This window comes from Pongo abelii, chromosome 5 (genome assembly GCF_028885655.2).
Source record: "Pongo abelii isolate AG06213 chromosome 5, NHGRI_mPonAbe1-v2.0_pri, whole genome shotgun sequence".
Lineage (NCBI taxonomy): Eukaryota > Metazoa > Chordata > Mammalia > Primates > Hominidae > Pongo > Pongo abelii.
This window is the reverse complement of record NC_071990.2, coordinates 153,861,948-153,877,580: the sequence shown is the minus strand read 5'-3', so window position 1 is coordinate 153,877,580 and position 15,633 is coordinate 153,861,948. Positions and strand designations below refer to the sequence as shown.

The 15,633-nt window shown below is 37.0% G+C and overlaps 1 protein-coding gene across 6 annotated transcripts in view; it reads left to right on the top strand.

The window, feature by feature from the left end:
• The window catches only part of SYNE1 (spectrin repeat containing nuclear envelope protein 1), a 512,392-nt gene that overhangs the window by 402,622 nt on the left and 94,137 nt on the right, over window positions 1–15,633 (top strand). For all 6 annotated transcript variants that reach the window (XM_054558331.2, XM_054558330.2, XM_054558328.2 and 3 more), the window contains 7 exons: window positions 8–163; window positions 4,830–4,985; window positions 5,978–6,148; window positions 9,099–9,232; window positions 9,610–9,814; window positions 11,464–11,646; window positions 12,251–12,397. In XM_054558331.2, the coding sequence (XP_054414306.2) occupies window positions 8–163; window positions 4,830–4,985; window positions 5,978–6,148; window positions 9,099–9,232; window positions 9,610–9,814; window positions 11,464–11,646; window positions 12,251–12,397 (1,152 nt within the window). The remainder of the gene's footprint in view (window positions 1–7; window positions 164–4,829; window positions 4,986–5,977; window positions 6,149–9,098; window positions 9,233–9,609; window positions 9,815–11,463; window positions 11,647–12,250; window positions 12,398–15,633) is intronic.

Genomic DNA, 15,633 nt, shown 5'->3' with positions numbered 1-15,633 from the left:
TGCTCAGATCCAGCTGTTGGAAGGCTTATTGGAATCTTGGTCAGAATATGAAAATAATGTACAATGTCTGAAAACATGGTTTGAAACCCAGGAAAAGAGACTAAAACAACAGCATCGAATTGGAGATCAGGCTTCTGTTCAAAATGCACTGAAAGACTGTCAGGTAACTTGTCCAGGTGGCTAACATGCACCGTCTCACGATTTCTTGGCGTATGCTAATATGTTTATAGGCCTTGAGAGTTGCAAGTTAAATATTTTTTTAAATATTTAAAAGTTGCATTTAGTAACAAATTTTGCTGATTTTGTGAGTTTATAGGTTTTTTTAAAAAAAATACATTAGGTTTTTTCACTTGTTTTTAAAAATTTGAAATTATGAAAATTTTCAAACATACTCATAAGTAGAGTGAAATGCTATGACCCCTATATACCATGCATCAGATTTAATAATTATCAAGATTTGCAGCCTGGGCAACATGGTGAAACCCTCTCTCTATAAAAAGCTACAAAAGTCAGCCAGACGTGGTGGTGCTTGCACCTGTAGTCCCAGCTACTCAGGAGGCTGAGGTGGGAGGATTACTTGAATTCAGGAGATCGAGGCTGCAGTAAGCCATGTTTACACCATTGCATTTCAGCCTGGGTGACAAAGTGAGACCCTGTTTCCAAAAAAAAAAAATTGCCTAAATTATTTCCTTTTCTAAAATAGATATCATAGTAAATACCAGACATCTTGTCACTTTATTCTTACATACTACAATATATATCTTTGAAAAATAGACATTTTCTTAATGCATCCATATTATTATCACCACCAAAAGTTTAATAATTTCTAATATTATTTTATGTTCAACCCATAATCCTATTTCCTCGGTTGTCTTTAAAATGTCTTTTATACATTAACTTATTCAAAATAAGGATGCAAACAATATCCATATGCTACATTTGCTTGTTAGATCTCTTAAATCTTTTGAATATTTTTTTAAGACCATAACCTATTGCAGAAACTGTTGATGGGTGCCATGTTCAGGATTGGCCTACGAATGTCCTTAAGATGTTGTTTAATTTGTTCTTCTCTCCTCTGTATGTCCTATAAATGGAAGTTAGCACTAGAGGCTTGGTTGGATTCCCGTTCACCTCCTCTGAGCAAGCACTTCACAGTGGACTTCCTATTAATTAATTATTAATAATATCCTATTATTAATTAATAGGAAGTATCCATGTTACTTCCTTTTTTGTCACATGGAGAAGTACACAGAGTATGCTTGTTCTACTTTGAGGGATGAGGATTGAAAGTTCAGGTGAAGCAGTAACATTCCAAATGTTTTCCAGTGACTCAGGGACACACAGTCTTTCCACAAGTCTTCTTATGTACCCAAAAGAAAAGTGAGCTATTGCAGTTAATGCAGTAAGAAGATTTTTGAAAATAATTCGTGAATTCATATAATGTTACAGATTATGACTGTACCCTTATAGTGTTTCCTAAAAACAATTGAAAACTCAACAGTGAAGTAATTCTACAGAAAAGCTTCTCTCTGCAAATCTTGTTTTTCTATTTTGGGTTTCAAAAAGAAAGAACTTTGGTAATGATCTCTCTTCCAATGATCATGTTTTCTGTTTGGGAGACATATAAAGAGAGGTATATTTAAGCACTTAATCAAAGCTTTTTGGTTCTGAAAAGGAAGCGAAGTGCTGGCTCCCCAGCTAATGGATTACAATTTTGAGACTGCATAAAATTGATAAAGAAAAACATCGTATAGAGAATACCTTGAAGTAATAATAGTTTTTTTATTTAATTAAAAAAAAGCCTCACATCAGAAAATGGGTGCTTAAAGACTGAAGATGAAGAACATGCATCAACTAGTCTCATTGCATTTCTGATTTTCTAGAGGCCAGTGGTATTTCTGATTTAGGCCATAAATTCTAAAATCTACAAGTAATCCAGAATTTCAGCTCTTTACTTTTGAGGACAAAATGTCATAACTTTCGTTGAGTTCCTAAGTTAAAATATATCCATTGATTTTAAAAGGTAATTCTGCGTGTTAGAATTAGCAAAGTGAGGGCCTTCTGGTTGCACGGTTGTGATAAACTTTACTGTTGAAAGACTGAAATACCACATTAATATCATTTGCATTTTCTTTTATTTTTTCCACTTCTTTTCTTCCATACTTTACTTTTTCTCTCTCTTAGTATTTTTTCTTCGGTTTAACATAGCTTTTTCTGCCATTTTCCATTTTGTTTCTTTTCCTGTTCATGTATTCTATTTAACAGGGAGACACCTTACCATCTGGAAAATATAGCAGCAGCTTGACCATGTTTTACCAAGTGTAGGCTCTAAGTTTTAGTCTTTCAGAGAGTCAGGTCAGACAGTGTCAGGAGGGAAAGCGTAAAGTGTGGTTTAAAGAACTTTGTACTGATGCCGGTTCATGATTTCAAATGAAAAGTCATTTCTTTGAAACAAAAGACAGAATGAAAGTAGCCCATATAATTATTTTGGGACATCGCATATAAATAAATCACAGTGGCCTAACTGGAAGGTTCTATTTGGCTACACTACAAGTCTTGATACAATTGACATTTTTGAGAAATTGTTTTTTGGACCAAAGTGTGAAATTCAAGCCAGTATACTTAAATTGGTGACTGGATTCCAGCTTTATTTTGTTTTAAAAATTTTGAGTATTTTCCCAGTTTTTTATAGGTGATTTATTAATTTAAACCAACATAAAACTGATATTTATGAATTAATCGAAGTTAAGAATGTTTCACTGTTTTTAAAAATGGTAGGTTTGGCCTTTCCCCTTTTTGATCAGAAACAGAATCATCTTTTAATTATTATTAAAAGCAAAGGAAACACACCTTTATTTTTTATAAAATATATATTTCAGCCTTGTTTCCCTCATGGGTTTTGCTCTTCTACCAACATACATGTGCAGGGCATTTTAGAAATAGTTTCTAAGAAATGGAACATTCATTTAATATTCCTCACTGAGAAAAAGTTAACATCGTAGAAAAATGAGGATAAACTCAATTTCTAATGGTTGAATTTTAGAATCACATTAAAGACATATTGGAAGGACTGTTTCTGGTCTTTTAATCTCTTTACAGAAATAGAAAAGTTCTAAATAGTAAATTAATTATATTTTCTATACTACACAAAGGACCTGTAACCCCAGTAATCACTATATTTATTCTCTGGTAATTATCAAAGCTGTCAAAATAGTGACAAAATCATACAGTAGAAATAAGAGAACAATATGAAAAACAAAAATGATCACTTTAAGCTGCCAAATGCGTGTCTAACTAATTAACCAAAACAAAAATAGCTTCATGATGATTCAATAGAGAAAAATAAATAAATTTGCACTGAAACATGGCACATTGTCAAATGGCTAAACATAACAATATCTTACATTTAGCTACTTTTTGACAGCTTAAAATATATTTTATATATATTCACCTAATTTTATCCCCTTGGAGTAAGCAGAAAATGTCTTCTTATTACTATTTTAAAAATGAGGTAGAGAGAGATTAACAAGTTGAACCATAATAGAAACAGAAATAAAAGAGGCAAAAATTATTTTTAAAGAGGCATGACATTTGAAATTAATATAACAGAGACTGGACTCCTCATTAACACCTTATCAGCAGCACTATCCAATTTCAATCTTATTACCCACGTATGGATCATGAGGAGGGTGAAAACATTTTTTATACAATTGAGGTGTTATCCAAAGTTAAAGTATTTGGGAATTTTCTCCATTCGAATCTCCAAGAACTGCAAATCTGTTTTCAGTTCTGAGGGTATACTTCTGAATATGGGACTGTAACCATGCCTTAATGCCTGGCTTTTCGTGTCACCCCAACATGGGATTTATATTCCCTCCACAGTTTGAGGTTCAGCCGACTCGCTTCTGGCATCAGGCTGGGAGTCCATAGGCTCCAAAGACTGGGTTCTAATCCCCACTCCATCCCTCACCAGCTCTTTTACCCAAGACAGGTCGGATGACTTGATCTTCAATTTATTTATTTATAAAATGTTGATAGCAGTCTCAGTCTGCTTCACTGAGCTTCTCAAATGTTCAGATGGCATTAAAATAGAAATTAGGGTTATGATACAGGTTCAGTATGAGCTCCAGATCTTTTCTTCATTTTGCTTTTCATTCTTGAACATTTTATACTGACAATTATGAATGCATATCCCAAAGAAAATGAGGATTCGAGTCATCAAAGAAGCCTGAAGCCTTTCAGAATCACATAGAATTCAGAGTATTTTAGATAGGGAGGATCACACAGATGGTCTTTTCCCATCTAAAGTCAGTCTTCTGATGTCCTATCTGAAGAAACTGAGACCCAGTAGAAATTTCTCACCTACCCAAAGTGACTCAGCTTTATAGTAGTAGACATGTGACTAAATCTCAGATACTAGGGCCCAGAATACCACAATCGATCACATTTCTTCCTGTGAGGTAGGCAGCGTAACTTTTTGAATACCAACATACGTGAACTTAATAATATAAATAATATTACAGTTTCTGACATGTATTTCTTTCCTCACAGCCTCTTGAGAAAATTACATAGTACCATTTCCTTATCTGGTAGAATATGGAATTTTACTTTTTTAAAGTTATGCTAATTTGCCATGTGTAAAAAGAGGACTTTTTTTTTGCATTTGAGTATAGGAAGAAGTACTTCTGCGGAGTGCCTCTTCTGAAAGAGATAAGCTTTTTGGATTAGTAAGAGGTTTTTAGGACATGAAACTATAATGGCCCAATTTCAGTGCACCCCAGAGTTCCGTAATAGAACAATTTAAAGTGACTATTTTTTAAATCTTTCAGGATCTGGAAGATTTGATTAAAGCAAAAGAAAAAGAAGTAGAGAAAATTGAGCAGAATGGACTTGCTTTGATTCAGAACAAGAAAGAAGACGTCTCTGGCATTGTCATGAGCACACTGCGAGAGCTCGGCCAAACCTGGGCGAATTTAGATCACATGGTAATATTGCTCACAGAAAGCCAGCTCCAGGACCGTGTTTGCCAGCTCTGTCCAAACTCTGGGTTTTGGTTTTCCTAAAGTAATGGAGGAAATAATCAAATCTATACATTATCTCTTTGGACTTTTAGGTCCACTTCGTTATCCTCTTTTTTTTTTTTTTTAAGTTTAGTTTCTGGTGTTTTCTAGAATAAGCCTTTATTTTAAACATTACTCTCTTAATGATCTCATCCATTCCCATGGTGATAGATCATTCTCAAACATCTGTCTCCAGCCTGGGAAAGGATATACAAAGTGGATATCTGTATCTAAGTGATGCAGACCAAACTAAACACTTTTCTGATAGAGATAAATAATTATGAGGAAGGAATATCTTAGACGTTTTGTCTTAAGATATTTATCTGAGTGTGTGTGTGTGTGTGTGTGTGTGTTTACACACATGTGAGATAGATATGGATATTGTTATAGCTATAGATAGATTTCACTTTCTGGGACCTGACTACCTGGATTCAAATTGAAATCTCTCACATTCTAACAGTATAATCTTGGGTAATTTTCATTACTTCTTAGTGTCTCAGTTTCCTCATCTATAAAATGGGGATAATGATTATACCTATCTCATAAGGTGTTGTGAGGATTAAATGAGTTAATGCATTTAAAACACTCATTTAATACAATTCTTAAACTGTTTTATTAAAAGTATCAACCTCTTATAACTTAAAAATATATATATACATATGTATGTATGTGTATATATATATCAGTTACCCTTTTAAGCATTTCCACTTAGAACTGAGTGTTTAAAGTGTGGAAGGCATAAATTTCAAACTTGATACATTTTACCTTTTAAATCTTTTTCTTTTTAGTTTTGTTTGTTTATGATACCTGAAACCCTGATGAAGTTCTTAGATGTTAATATTTTCCCATCAATTGAATATATATTCCATCATTCTAGATATTATGAAATTATAAGCAATGTTTGTCTTTTTCAAAAGGTTGGACAATTAAAGATACTGCTAAAATCAGTGCTTGACCAATGGAGTAATCACAAAGCGGCCTTTGACAAGATAAACAGTTACCTCATGGAGGCCAGATACTCTCTTTCCCGATTCCGTCTGCTGACTGGCTCTTTAGAAGCTGTGCAAGTTCAGGTGGACAATCTTCAGGTAAGGAATTAATTTAACACATCCTTAATGTTCATTTTAATTTTAGAAAACTGAAAAATCATCAAATGGAGACATCATCCTGAAATATTGCCATATGTTGTTTACATTTAATTATTTTTTAAGATCTTTAAAATTAATTTTACCTGTGTTATTAATTTTACCTGTGTTATTAATTTTACCTGTGTTATTGTTACTTAAGCAAACTTGCCTGTGCATGCCAAATTCTGGATTAGCTGGTATATAACTAAATGGTTTCCAAGATCCTGTTGTAAAAAACATTCACATTGTCTTTTATACAATGATTTTATGCCCAACTGAACCTCCTTGATTCATTGTCACTGCCTTTTGTCTTCCTTTTCTCTTCTTATCCTGCATCTCCAAGCATATTGTAAGGAATGTTCAAAAGAAAACAAAGAGAAAAATGGCAAAAGTGGTAAATGTTTAAACCACTCAGTTGCTTCCATTCAGTAAAATATCAGTGGCCTATCCAGCGTGTCCACAGAATCTTCCTTTCTAGCACTTACTGCTTGGTTTCCTGTGGGTCCTTTGTCATTGTGTCCATCTGAAATGATATCCCTGATGTTTGTCTTCAACATAGCACTCTCTCCTGTCTCAGGTCACGGCCCTCAAATTGCTGCTGCCCCCACTCTCCTGTGCACCGGGCCACTCTCACCTGTCACTGCTCTTTCTTCTTGACTAAAGAACACAGACTATGGGATGGGCAGGGCAGGCCCCTAAGGGATGGGAGGCCAACAAGAGACCAGCATGTGCCCTGCTAATATCTAGTCCACCTCCCTGGCCAGCCAATCAAAGCTTCTATGTTACTGACCTCAGATGCAGCTGCCTTCCTCTCCTCCGCTCTTCTCCCCTCCCCTCGCCTTCTTCTTTTTTGAGACAGAGTCTTGCTCTATCGCCCAGACTGGAGTGCAGTGGTGCTATCTTGGCTCACTGCAACCTCTGCCTCCCAGAATTAAGCAATTCTCTGCCTCAGCCTCCTGAGTAGCTGGGATTACGGCATGTGCCTCATGCCTGGCTAATTTTTGTATTTTTGGTAGAGACAGAGTTTCACTATCTTGGCCAGGCTGATCTTGAACTCCTGACCTCAGGTGATCCACCTGCCTCAGCCTCCCAAAGTGCTGGGATTACAGGCATGAGTCACCGTGCCCAGCCGACTTTCTTAAGGAAATATTTTTTTAGGGTAGGGTGGAAGAGAGGAAGGACAAATTTGTCTACATAATTTCTTAACCCTTAAATTGTTGTTACTAAGGATCACTAAAACTTCTTTTGAGGATGGTAAATTTAAAAGCACATCTTATAACTTTGAGGAGGTTAGAAATGCTTTTTAATTTAATATATGTTATGTTTAATACTTGGAAGAGCTGTCTTAAGACATGAAAGGATTAAGGGTCTTTTCCTTGACTGTTTTCATTTGAGGGTAAGCAGATATTGGTGTTAAATAGTACTCTATTTTTGTAGCCTACTTCACCTGTGGAGTTTTATGAAGAACTGAGTCTGTCACCTCAGCACTGTTTCCAGAGAAACAACTTTCTTTCAGTTCCCTTACTGGTCCTTGGTAGAAGACTATTTAGATAGGCTTGGTAGAAGATGCCAAAGCTGTCTGATAACTATTCTTTGCTTTAAGCAATCTTGACATATACAGTGCATTATTATTAATTATAGTCTCCATTCTGCACAGTAGATCACTAGACTTTATCCCTCCTGTCTAGCTGAAACTATGTTCCTTTTGATCAACATCTTTCTTTTCTCCATCTAATCCCTTATCCCATGCCCTGGTAACTACCATTCTACTCTCTACTTCTATGAGTTCAACTTTGCTAGACAAAAAAGGATAAGTATGTGAGGTAATGATATGTTAATTAGCTTAATTTATTCATTCCACAACATAAACATATATCAAAACATCATATAGTACCCTACAAATACATACAATTATTATTTGTCAATCGAAAATCATTTTTTTAAATTAAAAATAATTCTTGGCAAGGAAGAACACCCAGAGATAAAACTTGGCAAAGCTGTGGCTTGTTAGTCTTCATCTTCAGGAGTTTGTGGTAGAAGCACTCTAGGTATGTAATAAAATAGAGACCTGGCTTTGGCTTTGAGTGTCAAAGAGATCCACAGTTTGGCAGATAGCACATTACATAACACCATTGCCATGGCTTTGTTAGAAACAAGAGCTTGGGGTAGCAAGGAAAATGAGCACTTAAAGGATTTCCTCAGCAAGGCAAATTTACTTCTGCAGGAGGGTGCCACTCACACTTCTGGCCGCTGCAAGAGCACACTGAACAAAGGAGAGAAGGAGTTTTTATCTCTAACACAGTCCCTATCCCTGCATCCTTCCCCTGTTGGCTAGGGTTGGACTGCACAATCTAAACTGACCCCGGTTGGCTAAGACTTAAACTTTTCCAATTAGGGTAAATATGCGATTCTCAAGGGAGGGAGGGGGTAGGAGTGGTCCCTGTGTTACAGCACAAGGCATGTTTGGACATGTCTGGGCAAGTCAGGACACAACAAGAGCAGGAGGGCTGCTCACAGGCCAGAAACAAGAAAGTACAAGGAGGTGAGGCCTCTGAACCGAGGACAAGGACATTACACAATTAAACCCTTTGAAGAGGAATTTACCATCTCTGGCAGCTTCCTACCAGACAATGGACAAGGGCACCATGTGTGAGCTTTTTCAGCAGAATGCAAATGCTAATAGAAGAAGCCTTCATTGCTAAGAACCTCTTCTCATAGCCAAAATAACAAAATCCTAAAAAAGAGAATAAATGATTGTCTAAAGAAAGCTGATAAAGCACTGGTGCTAAGTCATGCCTGGTTTATACATGTATATGTACATATTTATGAAAACATATACAAATTCCTTTTAAACTTGCTTATTAGAATTTAGATCCTGTTATGTCATCTGTGGGTCTTTTTCTTTGGGCAGAATCTCCAAGATGATCTGGAAAAACATGAAAGGAGCTTACAGAAATTTGGCTCTATCACCAACCAATTATTAAAAGAGTGTCACCCACCTGTGACAGAAACTCTTACCAATACTCTGAAAGAAGTCAACATGAGGTATGGAGTATGTTAACTTTACACACTATTTATATCACAGCCTTATTATAAATAATGATATAATTAAAACTTAATGACGTTTTGAATTTGAGCTACATGGATTCTATTCCTTTAAACTTCTCTTTCACAACGTGAATTTAAGGATAAATGTAGTGAAGAGATTTAGAAAGAATTAGAAGTACTGTACACCCAAAGATTGCCATCATCCTCATTACCTATCCTGAAACTATGAATATGAAACATTAATTTTTATTATGTTAACTAGAAATGAGTATGTCTATATTCACGTGAACCAGGATCACGAAAAATAAAATAGCACATATCAACATTTGGTGAGAGGTGGTAATCTGCTCATGAGTGTTGGTTATTATTTCCAGATGGAATAACTTGCTGGAAGAGATTGCTGAGCAGCTACACTCCAGCAAGGCCCTACTTCAGCTTTGGCAAAGATACAAGGACTACTCCAAACAGTGTGCTTCAACAGTTCAGCAGCAGGAGGATCGAACCAATGAGCTGTTGAAGGCAGCTACAAACAAGGACATCGCCGATGATGAGGTTGCTACATGGATTCAAGATTGCAATGTATGTTCAGGAGCTATCTTGTTTTCCCCACATGCCATTCTTAGACTGCCCAAGTTTAGCTTTTGGTCTGCGTAAGCTTTGGTATGTCTCTCTATGTGAGACAGTTACCCAAAAATAATTGTCTTAGGATCAAAGAGCCTGCCTGATTTTCAGAACACAGGTGCACATGCATCAGACTAACAGGTCTCCTCCCATTGTTTTATTTTTTAAAATGAGTTGTTTTCCCATTTTTCCTACTGGAATTTAGTCAATGTGAAAGACTGAGGCTCTTTGTGTTTTCTGGGATGGTCAATATAAGACATGACCATATGGGGAATAGTGTTCTATCTTTAAAAAATCTTCTGTTCCAGATGTTGTCCATTTACATTCATTAACTCCTATGTAAGCATCTACACAATAGTTTCATCTAAGATATTAATGGTAGAAAGAAGTCTTTCTCTCCTAATTTACTGGTATACTTCTTTTAATGGCTTTTTAATAATTCTCTTTTTCACTATAGCTGCCAATAACCTACTTAAGGGTTTAAGGAGCAGCTCTTCTCTTGTTTCAAGCATTATATGGCTCTTACTATTTGTCCTTATTTGTCTTTATTTTTAAGAGCTTGTTACAAGGATCTTTTTATAAACTTTTCCAAATCAGTTTATTAGAATTAGGCAAGCTATAAAAACTACGTAAATAAAAGTTTAACCTATTCTAATATCTTCAACCTGAATATCACTTTAAAGCTAAAGATAGATATTTTAAAATAAAGATAATACAGTGCTTTTTTCATCCACATAATTTATGTATACAAGAACTATCATTTTCAATACTCCTGAATTGAAATACACCTTGTCTGTTATCTGTGTCAAGCATAAAGAGCCCTTTGTTCTTCTTTCTCTCACAGAAGTCACTGCCTAGGCATAGCATGACTGGGTGGGACACCAGCAACAGGTAGAAGAAGCAGTCACTTATTATCTCTCAATGATAGGATAGAAAGCAGAAACAGGGAGTTTCCATTGGCTTATATTTTTTAACGTGTAAGAGGGTCCCACAGAAAGTGGAGGCAAAGAGACCCCATGGAAAAGAATGGGAATACAGGCTACTCTTACCCCTTGCTCACCAAAATCATCACTGTGTTCTGTACCCTACTGAGATAGGAGGTTGTTGTACTTGCAATAACATGACCACACATATAGAAGATACCACTGACAAATTCCTGGTGTGTATAATAATAATAGAAAAAGGAAAAATATAACATTTTGTTTTCAATTTGATACGAATTACATAAAGAGGCAGGAAAAAAACTGCCAAAATATTTCAGTTATTGGCTCTACTCTTGGATCATGTTTTTTTTTTTTTCTTGTTTATGTATGTTTTTCTGCATTTCCCCAAGGTCCTGTAATGAACCTACATAGCTTTTACTAACAAAAGAGTAATTATATATATCCATAGGTTATATTTATATAATGTATGTTTAAAATATTAACATAGCATTTTAAAAAACTGGGTTCGGTGCTTGATCATTTTTCCACAGGTGAAGTTTATTTAGCATAATAATATGATCAATAGGAATTGTGTGTTTCTAGATATGTAGCCCTTTGCCGATTGCTGTTTATGATAAGGAGTATAAACATGCTTCAGAGTGGGCATATTTTCACCTTTTATAGGACCTCCTCAAAGGACTGGGCACAGTTAAAGATTCCCTCTTTGTTCTCCATGAGCTGGGAGAGCAACTGAAGCAACAAGTGGATGCTTCAGCAGCATCAGCTATTCAATCGGATCAACTCTCTTTGAGTCAACACTTGTGTGCCCTGGAGCAGGCTCTCTGCAAACAGCAGACTTCGTTACAGGTACAGAGCTCCTATTTAGTATCTTCTATAAATTGGGTGTTCCCTAATATCTGGGCACAAACACAGAAAAAGAATTCTTTGTCATTGCAACAATGCCTCCTTCAAGACTAAAGAAAATAACAAGTAAACAAACTTGGAAGTTCTGGTGGGGACGATGAAGGTGGACATTTTGCGCTGTTCTCTGCCAAGTAATTTTAAAATCGGTTTAAGATGCAAGCCCCTAAACCAATGCCTGCCACCATGGTCTGTTCAATTAATAAACACTAAGCGGCCTTAATATGAATATTCATGTTTATTTAACTTAGACTTTTACAAGAATCAGAAGATTTTTCAGACGTGTTGTTTGATCATGTATTTAAAGAATAATTTTAATTGTTATTGACTTATGGTACATAGAAATAATTCTAGTTTTTAGAAAAATTACATAAAGAAGATTTAAATTCTCATAGCTTCTTTTTTACGGGAACAATGTCTTGAGGATGGCAATTTGATACAAGAATATGAAAAATAATTTTAATATCCACTCACCCTTTTACCAGACTTTATTAAAATACCAATGTATTTTTTTTTTACTAAAATACCAATTTCATTTGTGGAAAAAAAGGCTGGAGTTCTTGATTATGAAACCTTTGCCAAGAGTTTAGAAGCTTTGGAGGCCTGGATAGTGGAAGCTGAAGAAATACTACAAGGGCAGGACCCTAGCCACTCATCTGACCTCTCCACAATCCAGGAAAGGATGGAAGAACTTAAGGTAAGTGTGTTCAGATCTGAGTCCCAGATCTTTTACTGTCTGTCTTCAAAATCTTTTTTTTTTTTTTTTTTTTTTTGTGATGGAGTCTCACTCTGTCGCCCAGGCTGGAGTGCCGTGGCGTGATCTCGGCTCACTGCAACCTCCGCTTTCCGGGTTCAAGCGATTCTGCCTCATCCTCCCGAGTAGCTGGGATTATAGGGGCACGCCACCACTCCTGGCTAATTTTTGTATTTTTAGTACAGATGAGGTTTCACTGGTCTTGAACTGATCACCTGAGGGTCAGGTCTCCCAAAATGCTGGAATTACAGGCACGAGCAACCACACCCAGCCCTGTTTTCAAAATCTTAAGGGAAACTCAAAGCTGATGTAGACCCACTCTTCCTTTCGAGTGAGCCCCCAGTGAGCCTTTCTCTGGCGAACAGTGGACTGTGTGCTGGCAGCGGGCACAGGCTGATTTCCCAGCTCACTCCTGGAAGCCACCTCACTCCTCCCTCTTTCCACCGCTGGAAACCACCTCACTCCTCCTTTCCACTGCTGGTCCCTCTCCATGTTCCTGTACCCAGTCCATCACCTCTCTATTAACTTTTGAACCTCTCATCTCTGTTTCTAACATCATCTACTCCTAGCTCAAGCTACTCCTATCTCTCTGAGACCCTACAGCTGCCTCCTACAGATCTGCATCCACTCACCCAACCTCCCCTCCTCCTGGCTGTCAGAATGACCTTTTTTTTTCTTTTTAAGGGTTTTACTTAATTAGCTTGATTTAATCATTCCACATTGTGTGAAAACATCATATCATACTTCATAAATATATACGATTATAATTTGTCCCTCAAAAATAAAAATAAATTAATAATTTTTTTTTTTTTTTTTTTTTTTTTTTGGTGACGGAGTCTTGCTCTGTCACCCAGGCTGGAGTACAGTGGCGCGATCTGGCTCACTGCAAGCTCTCCCTCCCAGGTTCACGCCATTCTCTTGCCTCAGCCTCCCGAGTAGCTAGGACTACAGGTGCTGTCCACCACGCCTGGCTAATTTTTTTGTGTGTTTTTAGTAGAGACGGGGTTTCATTGTGTTAGCCAGGATGGTCTCAATCTCCTGACCTTGTGATCCGCCTGCCTCAGCCTCCCAAAGTGCTGGGATTACAGGCGTGAGCCACCGCACCTGGCCTAATTTAATACTTTTTAAAAAGAAAAACAAAAGGTTTTACTTAATTGTGAATGTTTTTTGTTTGTTTGTTTTTGTTTTTGTTTTTGAGACGGAGTCTTGCTCTGTTGCCCAGGCTGGAGTGCAGTGGCGCGATCTCGGCTCACTGCAACCCCCGCCTCCCAGTTTCAAGCAATTCTCCTGCCTCAGCCTCCCAAATAGCTGGGACTACAGGCATGTGCCACCATGCCCTGCTGATTTTTGTATTTTTAGTAGAGATGGGGGGGTTCACTGTGTTGGCCAGGCTGGCCTCGAACTCCTGACCTTGTGATCCGCCTGCCTCAGCCTCCCAAAGTGCTGGGATTACAGGCATGAGCCACTGTGCCCTGCCAATTGTGAATGATTTTAAACATTCAATCAAGTAAGCAAAATAATTCAACAGACATGAAAATTTTATGGTATTATTCCCTTGGTTAAAGCCCTCAAGGTTTCCCACTGCTCTTAGGGAAAAGACCATGTAGCTTCTCAAGGCAGCGTCCTGGTTCCACCTTTCCTGAGGATCTTATTCTGTTGCACCATAGCCCATCTTCCTCCAGCCACTCCAGCACCACTGTGCTTCCCAACATCTGTGCATGTGACATTTCCTCTCTCTGGATTTGTTTTCTTGTCCTCATCAGCTCACTCCTCACTAAAAAGAGTAAAGTCCTGGTCATTTTGTTCAATGTCACTCTCTTAGGAAAGTCTCCACTGTCTGTCCAGGGCCAGGCCTCCCAGTGACACATTTTCATGAACACTATTGTTTTTCTTCCATGCTCTATCACGTCATTTAATTACACTCCTGTGAGTAGGGGACTACTGTTGCACTTTTGACTACTAGAATAGTATCTTACTCCCTGTAAGTGCCACGAGGGGAAGGACTGTGTCATGGCTATTTTGTTCATTGCTGATGTCTACCCATGGACATTATGCCATTTAACAGTTATATTTTGGTTTCAATACTTGAGATTTATTATTTCTTCAAAAAGCATGAGTCTTTTGCAGAACATGCAAAGAGAAGACACACACATAGCCAAAGGTGACCTGACATTTTTTCTTTCCTGTAACCAGTTTCCTAGATGGAGATAAGAACACCCATGGGAAAACCAGAACCAACAACATTGTCCTGTGTTTGAAGGGAGGGAAAAGGTCCAAAAGAATAGATTGCTCTTTTGGTTGAGTCTCACCAGCTGTGGGGTCGGGGGTCAGAGACCTAAAACTGGAGCTCTTAAGGCAATGTGTGGTCACTTCATAGCTCAAGTGAAATCTTATTGTCTCTAGCAAGAACCCAAGAAGTTTCATTTACCCTCTTCCATTTACTAGCTGGGTAGCCTGGAGCAATTTACTTAGTTTCTGTGCCTCCCTTTCCTCCCTCGTAAAGAGGGAATAGCAGCATGACTTACCTCATGTGATCATTTTGAGGATAAAATGAGTTATTACTTGTAAAGTTCTTGTCAATGCTTGATTCATAGTAAGTGCTCAATAAACATTGGCTATCACTGTTATAACTTTTATTAGTTGTGAATAATAAAGGAGGAAATTAGCATGAACAAATTAAACATAAATGGTAAGAAGAAAGGTCTTTTACTTATCTGCATAATTTTCATCTTTAATCAGTTCTATCAAGAATTGCCTGAGTAAATAAATCAAGTAAATAATATAATACATGTAATGTGATTATATATGAGTAAATAAATCAAGTAAATAGTATATGTAATATAATACACGTAATAAAAATCAAGTAAATAATATAATACGTGTAAATAAATAATATACTTGTATGTATAATCCATACAAGTAAATAATATATCAAGTAAATAACAGAATACATGTAAGTAGTCAATAAAGGATAATGAGTAGCTTGAGTAGTAATAGCAGCAGCAGCAGCAGTTTAGACTGAATAGGAGATTTGGCTTTTCGCTCTTTGTACCTAGAGATTGTAACTAAGTGGCCTAGAAATGCAGAGGCCACTAGACCGAAGACCAGCTACTTCCTGAAATCAGAACTTCACTGCACACTTTGAAAAAGCTTTGACTTTTTTGACCATGGTGCTAAAC